Below are 14,708 nucleotides of genomic sequence, written 5' to 3'. Positions count from 1 at the left end.
TTGTGAAGTGGAGACGTTTAGGAGCCGCAAAGTGGTAGGCCACACAAACTCACAGAAAGGCCCGCCGAGTGCTGAAGCACGTGAAGAGTGTAAAAATGGTCTGTCCTCGGTTGCAACACTCACTACCGAGTTCCAAACTGCCTCTGGAAGAAACGTCAGCACAAGAACTGTTCGTCGGGAGCTTCAGGAGGAATAATGGTCTGGGACTGTTTTTCATGGTTCAGGATAGGCCCTTTTTTGGGGAAGGCCCTTTCCTGTTTCAGCATGACAATGCCCCCATGCACAAAGCGAGGTACATACAGAAATGGTTTGTCGAGATTGTGTGGAAGAACTTGACTGGCCTGCACAGAGCCATGACCTCAAAACCATCGAACACCTTTGGGATCAATTGGAACGCCGACTGCGAGCCAGGCCTAATAGCCCAACATCAGTGCCCGACCTCATTATTGCTCTTGTGGCTGAATGGAAGCAAGTCCCCGCAGCAATGTTCCAACATCTAGTGGACTCTCCTTCCAAGAAGACTGGAGGCTGTTATATCAGCAAAGGGGGGACCAACTCCATATTAAAGTCCATGATTTTGGAATTAGATGTTCGACGATCAGGTGTCCACATACTTTTGGTTATGTAGTGTATGTTACTGTGTGTGTAGAAATGCACCTTTGTGAAAGTGTTTCTATGTAACGTGTGTATATGGATGACATCCTCCCAGCATGCATCCCTGGCCAAGTACACAAGACAGAGCCAATGTCTTTCCAAGCTGGTGTCACGCCCCGCACTGCAGCTGCACACAGCTGGAGACTTTACTGTGACAGATAGGGAGAGAAACGAGAAAAGGGTTGAGTCCATGTCATGAAGTAAAGGGGGTTGAAGGGGTCCATGGTAGAAGAGTTGGAGGAGAGGGGAAGATAGGGTTTGCTCCACAGGGTAGAGGGGATAGGGTTCAAGGTTGGGAGGAGGGGGTATGATAGGGGGAAGAAATGATGGTGGAAGAGTTAGTAAGAGATTGAAAAGAGAGGGTTTGGGGTTTACAATTCAAAATATGATACAGACATTACAGTGTTGTACTCAGAACAGATATTTACGAAGCAGAAACATGCTTTCTTTGCTCCTGAGTGGTGCAGCGGTCTAAGGCACTGCACCTCAGTGGGAGGGTTTGGTTATGGGAGGGTTTGGCCGAGGTAGGCTGTCATTGTAAAATAACTGACTTGCCTAGTTAAATAAAGGTTAAATAAATAGTTTAAAAAAAAATATCCTCATCCCTGTTCCCCAAGTGGAGAAATGCTTTCTGGGCCTGATCCTGCCAGGTGAGCAGAGTTAGACAGCGGGTGATAAATGGGCCCTGTTAACCTCCCTGCCTGACTGTGTTAGCTTAACACTGTGTTCTACTGGCCTCTCACTTTTACAAGGGGACTGATGCAGACACCTCCTGTCCTGTTCTCCTGCCTACTGCCTAGTCTCTCTCGCTCACCCATAGTCTTTCTCCATCTATCTCTTTACCTCTCACCTCCTGTCTGTCTCCTGTCCTCCTGCAGCTGCTAGTTCATCTCCCTCTCTCTCCACTCTTCTCCCTTGCTCCTCCCCTCCATCTTTCCCCGTTCAGTTCTTGTTCCCAGGAGCTCAGGGGTTTTAGTTCACAGTAAAGAACAAATTGGAACAACAATGTGTAACATAATGTTTTCATCGTTCCCTGACTAGGGGGCAATGTCCAGCTCACCCCTTTCCTCTCCTTTATCCCTTTCCCCTCGCTCCTCTTCTCCATCTCTCCCTCGCTCCTCTTCTCCATCTCTCCCTCGCTCCTCTTCTCCATCTCTCCCTCGCTCCTCTTCTCCATCTCTCCCTCGCTCCTCTTCTCCATCTCTCCCTCGCTCCTCTTCTCCATCTCTCCCTCACTCCTCTTCTCCATCTCTACCTCGCTCCTCTTCTCCATCTCTCCCTCACTCCTCTTCTCCATCTCTCCCTCACTCCTCTTCTCCATCTCTCCCTCGCTCCTCTTCTCCATCTCTCCCTCACTCCTCTTCTCCATCTCTCCCTCGCTCCTCTTCTCCATCTCTCCCTCGCTCCTCCTCTTCTCCATCTCTCCCTCGCTCCTCTTCTCCAACTCTCCCTCGCTCCTCTTCTCCATCTCTCCCTTGCTCCTCACATCACATCTGGAGAGTGTCAGGCTTCCAGGGGAGAGCAGAGAGACCATCAGTCACCATCACACACACACACACACACACACACACACACACACACACACACACACACACACACACACACACACACACACACACACACACACACACACACACACACACACACACACACACACACACACACACACACACACACACACGCGCGCGCACACGAGATCAGTCAGCCCCCAGACATCCCCCCAGACACTGACCCACTCTGGAACCCTGTAAGATCAGCTGCATTAAAATCACACAATAAATCTACCTGCTAACTACGTCGGGCTGCTCTACTCTATATGAAAGACCTTATTGGAAGTGGCCCTGAACATGGATTCTGATTCAGAGCAGAAGAACAGGGATTGACAACAGAAGCTCTGTGGGGAGTAGAGAGGAGAGCTGGAGACCAGATGTCTGGGAGAGACAGGAGAGGGCTAAGTTAGTGCCTTGTTATGTTGTCCCAAAGCTGTAAAATACCAGAAAGAATCATAGGGGCAAGTTTATCTGCATTAATTTTTCCAAAAATATTTTAAGAATGTTTATTATAAAAATATAAATGTTTCCACTACAAATCATTTAACATTAGTAGACAAGGCCTTTTACATTTGCACAAGCACACACACACACACACACACACACACACACACACACACACACACACACACACACACACACACACACACACACACACACACACACACACACACACACACACACACACACACACACACACACACACACACACAGAGACACACACCCACGCTTGCATGCACACACATACACACGCACACACGTTCATCTAAAGAAAGCTAAAAGAGTAGGGAGGGGGTGGTTAACAGTTAGGGAGGGGCTGGTTAACAGTTAGGGAGGGGGTGGTTAACAGTTAGGGAGGGTCTGGTTAACAGTTAGGGAGGGGCTGGTTAACAGTTAGGGAGGGGGTGGTTAACAGTTAGGGGGGGGTGGTTAACAGTTAGGGAGGGGCTGGTTAACAGTTAGGGAGGGGCTGGTTAACAGTTAGGGAGGGGGTGGTTAACAGTTAGGGAGGGGGTGGTTAACAGTTAGGGAGGGGGTGGTTAACAGTTAGGGAGGGGGTGGTTAACAGTTAGGGAGGGGTGGTTAACAGTTAGGGTGGGGGTGGTTAACAGTTAGGGAGGGGCTGGTTAACAGTTAGGGAGGGGCTGGTTAACAGTTAGGGAGGGGGTGGTTAACAGTTAGGGAGGGGGTGGTTAACAATTAGGGAGGGGGTGGTTAACAGTTAGGGAGGGACTGGTTAACAGTTAGGGAGGGGGTGGTTAACAGTTAGGGAGGGGGTGGTTAACAGTTAGGGAGGGGGTGGTTAACAGTTAGGGAGGGGGTGGTTAACAGTATTGCTCTTCCAAATGTCCATGATTATAAAGAAAACAGAAAACATTGACGACGCTGTCACAGAACCATGTTATAACCTACTGTCTGCTACAAACAAAACACTACACTTATGCACTGTATATGTTAACAAATAAATAATAGGTTATTATAATTGCTTTTTTAATGTAAAAAACAAATATAAGACAAAATAACATCAAATATAATACAAATAATTTTTGCCTTTTCAAAATGTTGCACAGATATTTTTGTTCATTCTTTTATACATAGAACCATTTGTACAAAGGGATGGCTATGGAAGGGGACTGTCCTGCTAGTAGCTATAGTTACATGGTTGTTTACATATGTACATGCTAATAGAACATACAACAGCAGCTAAGGGCAACAGGCGGGCAGGGGACAGACGGGGGTGCTATCACGCATCCACACGCAACATTGTTCAGATCAGAGAGAATCATTGTCTGCTCCAGAGATGTATAACACTCACACACTCGTTGTTTCCAGAGAGAATCATTGTCTGCTCCAGAGATGTATAACACTCACACACTCGTTGTTTCCAGTGAGTTGTGAGATCTCCACCGCTGCTGGAAGAAAGCATTAGAAGAGCTCGGGGTCATTGAGTGTCATCTATCTACCTTACAGAGCAGAATATGCTCTGGAGTAGTCGGTTGCAAGGTATTCTCTCTCTACCTCTCTCTCTGTCAGTCTCTCTCTCTCTGTCTGTCTGTCTGTCTCTCTCTGCATTTCCTTCTCTATTCCTCTCTCCCTCCACATCTCTCTCTACTTCTACCTCTCTTTCTCGATCTCTCCTTTTCTCTCTATCCTGCTTTAGTTTGAATGAATAACACATACTGAGATTTCACACTAGGGGTAGGAATAAGGAAGCTTGGAGTGATGTATCATTACCTACGGTATAATAAGCAGACTTGTGGCAGTTAATTACAGTTCTGTATGTGGTCTGATATGTCCTGTGAACCATCAGCGTAAACTGTGTGAGTCTCATTGGTTCTGGTTGATCAAAGTGATAAACTGATTGTTGTGATTATTGCTTTCTGTTTGACATCAACTGTTTTCAGACTGTAGGCTATTAGCTAGGGGAAACATAGCTTATTGTAGTCTGGGTGCCCATCCAATGGTTTGGCTTCTTTCTCAAGCTGACTTTCTCTTGAGTAACACAGGAGCACACACTCACAGACACACAGACACACAGAGTGGTATCAGTCCTTCTCTGTGAGAGTGAGTGGGGTCTTCAGTGGTGGGAGTCCAGCGTCTCAAAGTTCATGAATGAATCTCCAGGTCTGCTTCTGTCTGCTCCAGGTTGATGTGAGTGAATTGCTCCTGCTGACTGCATTATTCTACTCAAGGCATTTAATGTCCCCCTCTCCAGAGTTAAAGAGTTGTCAGTCAAGTCCACAGGATCACGATTGGATCAGTTCCCAACGAGCCCCTTACCACTATAGGTCACACAAAGGGCCCTGCTGCCCCACGTTATCCAATCCCAGCACCAGCCCTTTATCGCCATGCCCCAAGGTCCAAGGCCAGGTTCTCTCCTCTCCTCTCCTGTTCTGAGTAAGGCATCTCAGCATTTGTGTGGAGTGTCTACTTCCTCCTTTAGTTTGGGACTTCCTTCCTGTATGTTAGAGAGATCAGAGGGCTGTTCTAATCCAATGAGGCCCTCCTCTCCCCATCACTACCCCTCGCAAAGGGAAGCCTCCCTTGTGGAAGGAACGTCATTGAAACGTTCACAGAGGTCTGAAGGGGAGACACTTTAAATCATATTGGAACGGAGCCCAGAGGGGCTTCATTCAGAATGGAACGTCGCCCAGAGGGACTTTATTCAGATTGGAACAGGGCCCAGAGGGGTTTCATTCAGATTGGAACGGGGCCCAGAGGGCAGCCAGTCAGCCAGACAGCCAGTCTCTAGTGGCTCGGTCGAGTTACACTGGGACAGGGGCGTTCTTACTGTGGCTCTCTAGTGCTTTGATGCTGCTCACAATGTTCTTCTGGGGGCCGACGATAGTCACACCAACCTTCTTTAGGTCCCTGTAGAAAGAGAGAGGAGGGAGAGAGAGAGGAGGGAGAGAGAGAGAGAGGAGGGAGAGAGAGAGGAGGGAGAGAGAGAGAGAGTAAGTGGTTCAGTGTAAGACAGTGACATTAATGGCATGCCGTCAGTGATGCCCATCCCCTCCTCCTTCCGCTGGCCTGTCAATCACACAGGACCACATTTCCCAGAAGGCCGATGGGCCGCCAGAGTCTCTAGTCAGCTGCTGGCAGAGTGGCCCTGAGCAGTTTTTGGTATATTGCTTAGTCTGAAGTGGTGTGTGTGTGTGTGTGTGTGTGTGTGTGTGTGTGTGTGTGTGTGTGTGTGTGTGTGTGTGTGTGTGTGTGTGTGTGTGTGTGTGTGTGTGTGTGTGTGTGTGTGTGTGTGTGTGTGTGTGTGTGTGTGCGTGTGTGTACATGTGTGCGTGTGTACGTGCACGCGCGTGTGTGTGCGTGTGTGCGTGTGTGTGTGTGTGTCTTTGGAAGGGACCCGCACTGGTACAGATAGGTGGATAACAAATGCATAATAAAATAAATGGTCACGGCATGCTTTGTCACAACATCGGCACACAGTATGGGTTACACACATCAATTTAGAAAGACACACAAAAAAGACTGTGTTATGTTTAATCTAGTGGACTGTATGTAGCAGCATGGTGATATTAGGTCCAGCAATGGACAAGACACCTTCATCTCTGCTTCTGTAGGTGACTGTTGTTATAGAAGCATATTAGTGAAGCAGATCGGAGTTAGAAACAGCAGAGCTCAAACCCACTCAGTTAACATAATGTAGCTTTGGTTTCACATTGAGCTTCAGTTTTAGTGCAACAGGCTTCTCTGCTAGTCTGTAGGGTGCACATGAAACAACACATGAAAAGTCCTTATAAAGTTATTTGAATGCAAGCAGGGGGTTCTAGTTTGGAGGGCAGCCAGACAGTGTACTGCAGTCCACCCACCATCCGTTGTCTCTGGAGTTTGAAGGGAGGAGGAGGAGGGGGGGGGGGGGTTAGAGGGTGGTGATCCCCATTGAAGGCTCCCACTCTGGGCAGGTGGCTGCTGTGACGTGGTGCTGGACCTCCGTCAGACAGATTCTACAGTACAGACAGGCAGGACGCAGGGCCAGGGAATGTGAATATAAGTTCACACAGCCATACTGGCAACAGTCTCTCAAAAAGGAGTATGGGTACACAGCGTTAACACCATGAACAACATGTTACAAATCAAAACATAAATCAAGTAAATAAACTGCATAAAACATGAACATAAAGTATGACATACATTTAAAAAGCAGTGAAAATGGATAAAAACAAAGGACTGCGTTTTGTCCCTTCCATTTTGAAGTGTATTAAAGTGGAGCTCATCATCTATCAGGTTTAAGTAGACCAGGGCCCAAACTCCTGACCGCTATATTCCACATGACCAATGAGAACCATAATGGATATGTTGGAAGTGTTTACAGTGAGCAGCTTCCTGTTCGTCAGACAGAAAGGACTGTCTCATGTAGAAGTCTGAAGAGGCTCTTCACTATGAGAGCACACAGAGGCTCCATTCCTGCTGCTGTGTGTCAATAAAAGTGAGGCAGTAAAGAAAACGGGAGAGGAAGTCTAATGCCTCAGACCACCCGGCCTCAGAACTACCAGAACCTTAGTTTTAAAACCACATCTTTGTCAATTGATCAGTAGCTACACTCGACTAACCTGTACCCCCGCACATTGACTCGGTAGCGGTACACCCTATATATACCCTCGTTATTGTTATTTAATTGTATTACATTTTATTATTTTTTACTTTAGTAAATATTTTCTTAACTCTTCTTGAACTGCACTGTTGGTTAAGGGCTTGTAAGTAAGCATTTCACGGTAAGGTCTACACATGTTGTATTCAGCGCATGTGACAAATAAAGTTTGATTTGATTTGATCTTGGAATAAAAGGTGTTATCTAGACCCTAAAGGGGTTTTTCAGCTGTCACCATAGGATAACCCTTTGAAGATCCATTTTTGATTCCAGGTAGAACCCCTTTGGTTCCAGGTAGAATCCTTTTGGTTCCAGGTAGGACCCATTTCGGTTCGATGTAGAACCCTATCAACAGAGGAGGACAGCCAAAGAACCCTTTTTTCTAAGAGTGGATATAAGCATGATGTGTCAGTGGATTGAGGAGCGGTATGAGGGTTTGATTAGTCTGGCAGACAAACAGAGGTCAGTCAGAGCGTGGGTGGGTAGTTTCCTGTTGAATATAAAGAACTGGATTAAGACACTACTAATCAATAGACTGATATATCCTCCGGTCCGGGACTGGTCTGTCTGTGTGTCAGGACTGTACCCTCAGAGGATTAAAACAATCATATGATCCTATTAATGCTTTTATCCAGTTAAATTCTACAGAGATGCCGTAGAATGATCTTGTTATCAGAAACCATGTGTAGGCTTTACAGTTCATCTGTGATGTTTTCCATCAATACTGTACGTGGTTTTCTACTGAGTCTGCAAAGCAAGCCTTTTTGTGCCTCCGTAGTAATTGGTTAAAAGGATTCTTTCATTGATGACATGAATTCATTGATTAAATGTTCGGAGAAAAATGCAAAAAAGAGCGAGAAAGCACGAGAGAGAGTAGAGAGAGAGAGAGAGAGAGAGAGAGAGAGAGAGAGAGAGAGAGAGAGAGAGAGAGAGAGAGAGAGAGAGAGAGAGAGAGAGAGAGAGAGAGAGAGAGAGAGAGAGAGAGAGAGAGAGAGAGAGAGAGAGAGAGAGAGAGAGAGCACGAGAGAGAGAGAGAGAGAGAGCACGAGAGAGAGAGAGAGAGAGAGCACGAGAGAGAGGAGAGAGGGAGAGAGCACGAGAGAGAGAGAGAGAGAGAGAGAGCACGAGAGAGAGAGAGAGAGAGAGAGAGAGAGAGAGAGCACGAGAGAGAGAGAGAGAGAGCAGAGAGAGAGAGAGAGAGAGAGCACGAGAGAGAGAGAGAGAGAGAGAGAGAGCACGAGAGAGAGAGAGAGAGAGGGAGAGAGAGCACGAGAGAGAGAGAGAGAGAGGGAGAGAGAGCACGAGAGAGAGAGAGAGAGAGAGAGAGAGAGAGAGCACGAGAGAGAGAGAGAGAGAGAGAGAGAGAGCACGAGAGAGAGCGAGAGAGAGCACGAGAGAGAGCGAGAGCAAAAGAGAGTCCTCTCTCCTTAAAAGGCATTGTTCTGTTGGACAGATCAGGCTCTCTCTCAGGCAATTAAACTAGGCCATAGTGAGGAGGGAATTTCATACGCTATTTGCATTTCATTATTTATATTGACATCAGAACAAAAGGCAACGTGGTAATTACTGCCTGGGCCTTTTGTTAGGCTTTGTAGTCACTGTCGAGCCCAGAGGGTTAGAGAGACAGAGACCTCCGCTTTGATCAGCCTGATTATGACTGTCAAATTATTTACACTGTCAAATACCTCGTCAATTAACACAACAGCAGGTCTGCAAAGGCCATATCCTCTGCTGAGAGAGAGGGAGGGAAGGAGAGAAGGCCTCCAGCGGGCCAAATCACTGCATTTCCCATGAAGCCTATATGAGCATCATGGAGGAGCCGGGAGCCCAAATGGAGGTTTATTATTAGAGAGAGAGAGGTTGTTATGAGTTGCATGGGGGAGATGGGGGAGCACGGGGGAGATGTGGGAGCATGGGGGTTGTGATCGTAGATTCTGCCAGATCCACTCTACTAAAGCTGTTCACAGGCTGTAGATCCTGTCAGAACTTGAGCTTAGAGAGTCTTTCTCTCTCTCTCTCTCTCTCTCTCTCTCTCTCTCTCTCTCTCTCTCTCTCTCTCTCTCTCTCTCTCTATCTCTCTCACTATCACTCACTCACTCTATCTCTCTCTCTCTGTGTGTGTGTGTGTGTGTGTGTGTGTGTGTGTGTGTGTGTGTGTGTGTGTGTGTGTGTGTGTGTGTGTGTGTGTGTGTGTGTGTGTGTGTGTGTGTGTGTGTGTGTGTGTGTGTGTGTGTGTGTGTGTGTGTGTGTGTGTGTGTGTGTGTGTGTGTGTGTGTGTGTGTGTGTGTGTGTACCAGTGTGTACCAGTGTGTACCAGTGAGCGTGGCTAAAGCTCTGTCATTATAGATTACAATCAAATGCTGCCGTCCATGGTTAACAGATTAGACCCACAGCGGTGCCTTCAAGTAATGGGAGCAGATTGTAAACATGATGGCATCCCAGTGGGGGTGGGGTGCGTGTGAGGTGTATTAAATCTGGGTTGCTGTGGCATGAGAGACTTTCTAAGGGAAAAGTCATGTTTTAAGCCTGTTGCACTCAGACACAAAAATTTCCTGGCATTTCCATTTCTCTTCAAATATTAGATCACGTTCAAATACAAACTTAAACCATGTTACACAACAATTTACATTTTGTTTGCTTGTTGGACAAGCCAAAAAAACGGAAATTCAAATTGAACATTGGTTCGTTAGCAAGTGTTCAGTGAGCCCTGTAAGTGTGAGTATGAGTGTAACTACAGAGCGTCATAAGAAGCAGTCTTACTCTGCGGAGGTCTTGGGCAGGGTGTCACAGGAGCTGTAGCTGACCCCAGAGAAGGCTTCCTTACAGGGCAGAGTCCTCACGTTGTCCAGCCAATCCCCCATTGTTCCCAATGACTGAACCACCTCGGAACTACTCCTGTCCAGGAGCAGGTTGGCTGGCCTGGGAGAAGGGGGAAGCAGGGGAGAGGGGGAGGGAGAGAGGGGGGGGGGGTTAACCGTTGGAACAGTGGCCATGCCTGAACTACTCGTGATGAGTGGGGTGACATGGGACACAGTACAGTCCCCACAGAGAGCTGGTCAGCCTTAGAACATAAATAATATCATCCCGACTTCCTCTCTCCCTCCTCTCAGCTGACATCTCTGTCTGCCTGCCCAGAGTAAAGGTTATTATCCAGAAAACAAGAGTATAAAATAACATGCTGCACAGAGCGAAAACAAAAGGCTGTAAATCACATTTCCCCATTCACACACACACAAATGCAGGCAACCACGCACACAGCATGTACAAACGCACACACATACACACACACACACCACAGGTCTCCCCATCAGGAAATACCTGTGGAGAGAAGGAACTACCCACAAACCCGTTCCGTTGCTGTGCGTTATGGACAGGCTCTCCCAAGTGGAAGGAAAGCAACACACACAATGTAATGTTAACTTTGTCATACAGACTAGTCTGATGATTTTCCAATATGACTGTTTGCACTGTTTCTAGGGAATTAAGTCAATATAGCTCCAAACATGTATGTTGGACAGGCTTTAAGTCAAATGAAAACCATACAGTGTAGATTCTATATTTATGTTTTAGAAGTGAAATCTCTTAACAATATGATTATATAACAAAACAAGCATAAGTGTTCATATAATTACATTAATATTTTATCTTAAAAATACTAGAATTCTCAATAGTGCAACTTTAATCAGATTATAAACTGAATAACATAATTAAATCAAATCACAATTCATGCTGTTCCATTGACAATAATTTGCAGTATGAACAGCATTTAATGGCTGAGAGATTTGAGTGACAGGAGAGGGAAGGAGAGAGGAGAGGAAAGAAGGATTGGATGATAGAGTGATGTACAGATGTAATATCTTAATTTGATCACTCTGTTGTTGGAGCAAAATTTTCTGCACTTCAGAAAATGCAAATCATAGTTTATTCAAGGTTTTAAAAAGGCTTATAACGTTTGGTTAAAATGCCAAACTTGATTTGCCATAACGAAAAATGTATCGACCCCGACAAAAATGTCCATGAATGACATACACATAATATTTATAATCTCCTGTTGCTGCAGGATGATTTTCCTGCTGAGCGAAACTGGTCAAATTAAGATTTGTCAATGAAGAGTCAGGCAGAGAGGACTGTCTGAGTCTGTCCATAACCCTGACCATGTTCACTCCGGCCAGCCGGCCGGCCACATAGACAGGCAGACAAACATCTGTTAAACCAAAACCAGACCAGGAGACATTCCCCACATCTCCTGAGCCAATAGCCTTATGTTGTTTTGTATTTTGTTTAGTGGACACCAGGCACAGCAGCTGTTGCTATAGTCATATCCGATCAACATCCAAATCAACAAGTCCACCTCCCTATGAGGCAGGGTCAGGGCAGGTCAAACCAACTCAGGCCTCATCAACAACAACCCTGACTCATACTCAACAATGATGGGTGTTGTGTCAGAGCCATTCAGAACTAGGCAAGTCAGTTAAGAACAAATTCTTATTTACAATGACGGCCTATCCCGGCCAAACCCAGATGACGCTGGGCCAATTGTGCGCCGCCCAATGGGACTCCCAATCACGGCCAGATGTGATACAGCCTGGATTCAAACCAGGGACTGTAGTGACTCCTCTTGCACTGAGATGCAGTGCCTTAGACCACTGCGTCACTCAGGAGTGTGTGCTCGTGTTTATGTGTGCATGTACATGTGTGTGTCAAATCAGCCAGTGAGTCAGAAAACAAAGGACTGGGACCATATCACCTGATCACACACACAGGCAAACAGCCTATAGGGAATACAAGCCAACACAGGACAGGAAACCAGCTTGGTATTCCCATAGAGACATATATTTATAGTAGTATAAACAGACCATAATAGCAGGAAGTCAAGTCCACACTAAGGCTGAGTGTATTATATATAATGACACACATCTACATCACAGCACGTGAATTTGCGTTGTGGGTCGTGCGGAGGTGTGTGTGTTGGCTCTGTGACGGTGTGTGATGGGACAGGTAAGGCTACTAGACGGTTCTAGAACATCTTTTTGCCATGACTCATTTCAGTAGGCTAACTTAAGGAAGTAAACAAAGCAGTAAGAGAGACAGTCTGTCTGGAACATAGTGACCCAACTAAGCAGCCAACCAGACAGACAGCTCACCATGGGGACAGCAAGAGCTCGTTTGAGCTAGAACAAGCGGAAGAGGATAGAGAAAGAAGTGCCAAAGGAAAAGGGGAGCTAAGCGACTGTATGTGATTGAATCTCTTCCTGATCATCAGAGGCCTGTCTGACAGCTGAGGGCCAACCGGGCAGAAGAGATAAGAGAGGAGAGAGGCATGAAGGGAGGGAACGAGGCAAACAAACACACACAGAGCTCCCTGATTAAACCATCAGTCACGTATGAGGAGACTATCGATCTGCAAAGTTCTGTCAAAACTGTCATGTGTCAGTGTAGAGGTAAACTATAGACGACCTTATCTTCCCTCTGTGATTCTGTTGGTGGTTTAATTCTTTACTTACTGCTGCGGTAGAGGAAGAGAACAAGGGACGAGAGACAAGGAGGGGGACAAAAAGAACATGCTAGTTGTCATGGAGAGGAGTTGGTATCTTAAACCCCTGTGTAAGCATCATATTACCTACGGCAGGATTGAGAAAATAGAGAATTCTCCATATAATGGAAAAAAAGCAAGGAGGTGAGAAAGCAAAGCTAAATTCTACCGTCCCTGTCGTTTTATCTCTCCTCCTTTTTCTTTCCGTTTTCTCTCGTTGTCTGTTTTCCACTGACCTCTGAAAGACCACTGCTGTGCAGTATCATGTTTTTAAGGCTCTCAGAGGAGCAGAGGGAGAGAGGGAGAGAAAAAGAGGAGGAGATAAGGATATGGGGATGAGGAGGCGGGGGAGTGGGGGAGAGGTTGACATCTGGGCAGATTGGTGGAGGACAGGAGAGGAGGAGAAGAGAGGAATGCAGGTCTCACTGTGAGGGGAACTCAAATGGCTCTGCAGGGTTTCTCCCAGAGTCTACCCCTCAGCCCTCCTCCCCTCCATTCCTCTCTCCATCTGGCCATCTGCCTCTCCCCTTTTCCCCTCTTCGCTCATCCCTTTTTCAACACCTACCTTTCCCCACTTCCCTTTTACAAGGGGCCTCATTTACCAAAGGTGCATACGCACACAAGTCACTTTCCCCACTTCCCTTTTACAAGGGGCCTCATTTACCAAAGGTGGATACGCACACAAGTCACTTTTCCCGCAAAGGTTGTTATTTATCAAATTTGAACTTGACGGGAAAGTGAGCGTATCTCCACACAAATCTCAGACCTTGCTTACGCACATCTTCTAGTGGTTGGAGAAGTGTATTACAAGCAAATATTGTTATTTGGGGGGAAATGGAGGCGTTTCACCAAGGGAATTCTAATAATGGTACGCTAATAAAAACATTCAAACGTAACCTAATGATAAAATTGATGCATTTGCCGTTGGTAAGGAAATGAAATAGCAGCATGTAACCTATGTTTCTTTGACTTCTATGATGTGGACCTAACTCATAATCAGATTTTCTGACATGACTGGTTTATTCCCACTACACAACAGATATCAGGCTACTATTTATCCATCACTCCAACAGACAAGCATGCTCAAAAATAAATAGACTGGCGGTAGCCTATACGAGGGGTACTCCACTACTATTTCAGAAGGTCCGGTCACACACATGTCCTAGGTAGCGTAGGTCTGGATAGATACATGCGACCCTAAACTGTTCACACCCCTCTTGTTGGCGGAAAGAAAAACACATTTTTTTTTCACAGTTTTTAAACACATTTTCTGCAATTCTACACATTTTGATATGGGGCGGAGAGAACATTTTGTCGATTTAAAGCTAATTTCCTACACATTTTGCAACGTCTTATGTGTGTTCATATGATACCAGAGTGAGTCAACAAAATCAATGGGGCCCCCTGGGGGTCGAGGCCCCAATGGGCACATAATCTGGCCATGATAAATAACTAGAAGATTCAGATAGCTGCTTAGCCTATTTTACCTATCTTGATAACATGGGCTACTTGATCAACTGGACATTTCTGATAGATTATAAATAGTTCTCTAAGATTATTTAGTGAATGGCATAACAAGAGGAAACCTGCCCATGCACTGCCAAATTTCGAAATTGCACCTTGTGCATTCTACTATAACAACTCTCAACCAGAATAAATTGAAAGCGCAACTGACCCACGGTCAGTATTAACCCCGTTCTGGGACCAGATCCGGACTGCGGTCCGCCCGTTGACTACGGCTGCCCTCTCCAGTATGGGTAGGCCTAGGCTGCAGTATTGCTGTAAGATAGGAGCGCGACATGATAATGTAGCCTACAGTATTTAAGCCTATTCCAAGACAGGAGATAGAAACACAATCATGTACTGA

At 46.1% G+C, this 14,708-nt stretch overlaps 1 protein-coding gene across 1 annotated transcript in view; it reads right to left on the bottom strand.

The window, feature by feature from the left end:
* Positions 1-2,676: 2,676 nt before the first annotated feature.
* LOC124018381 (ephrin type-A receptor 3-like) overlaps positions 2,677-14,708 on the bottom strand; it is a gene marked incomplete at its 5' end in the record, with an annotated part of 85,433 nt that continues 73,401 nt past the window's right edge. Inside the window, 2 exons of the mRNA XM_046333670.1 lie at positions 2,677-5,576; positions 10,069-10,227. Coding sequence (XP_046189626.1) covers positions 5,471-5,576; positions 10,069-10,227 — 265 coding nt within the window. The remainder of the gene's footprint in view (positions 5,577-10,068; positions 10,228-14,708) is intronic.

This window comes from Oncorhynchus gorbuscha, unplaced genomic scaffold, assembly GCF_021184085.1.
Source record: "Oncorhynchus gorbuscha isolate QuinsamMale2020 ecotype Even-year unplaced genomic scaffold, OgorEven_v1.0 Un_scaffold_499, whole genome shotgun sequence".
NCBI classification, from domain to species: Eukaryota; Metazoa; Chordata; class Actinopteri; order Salmoniformes; family Salmonidae; genus Oncorhynchus; species Oncorhynchus gorbuscha.
This window is presented reverse-complemented; position numbering and strand designations above follow the sequence as displayed.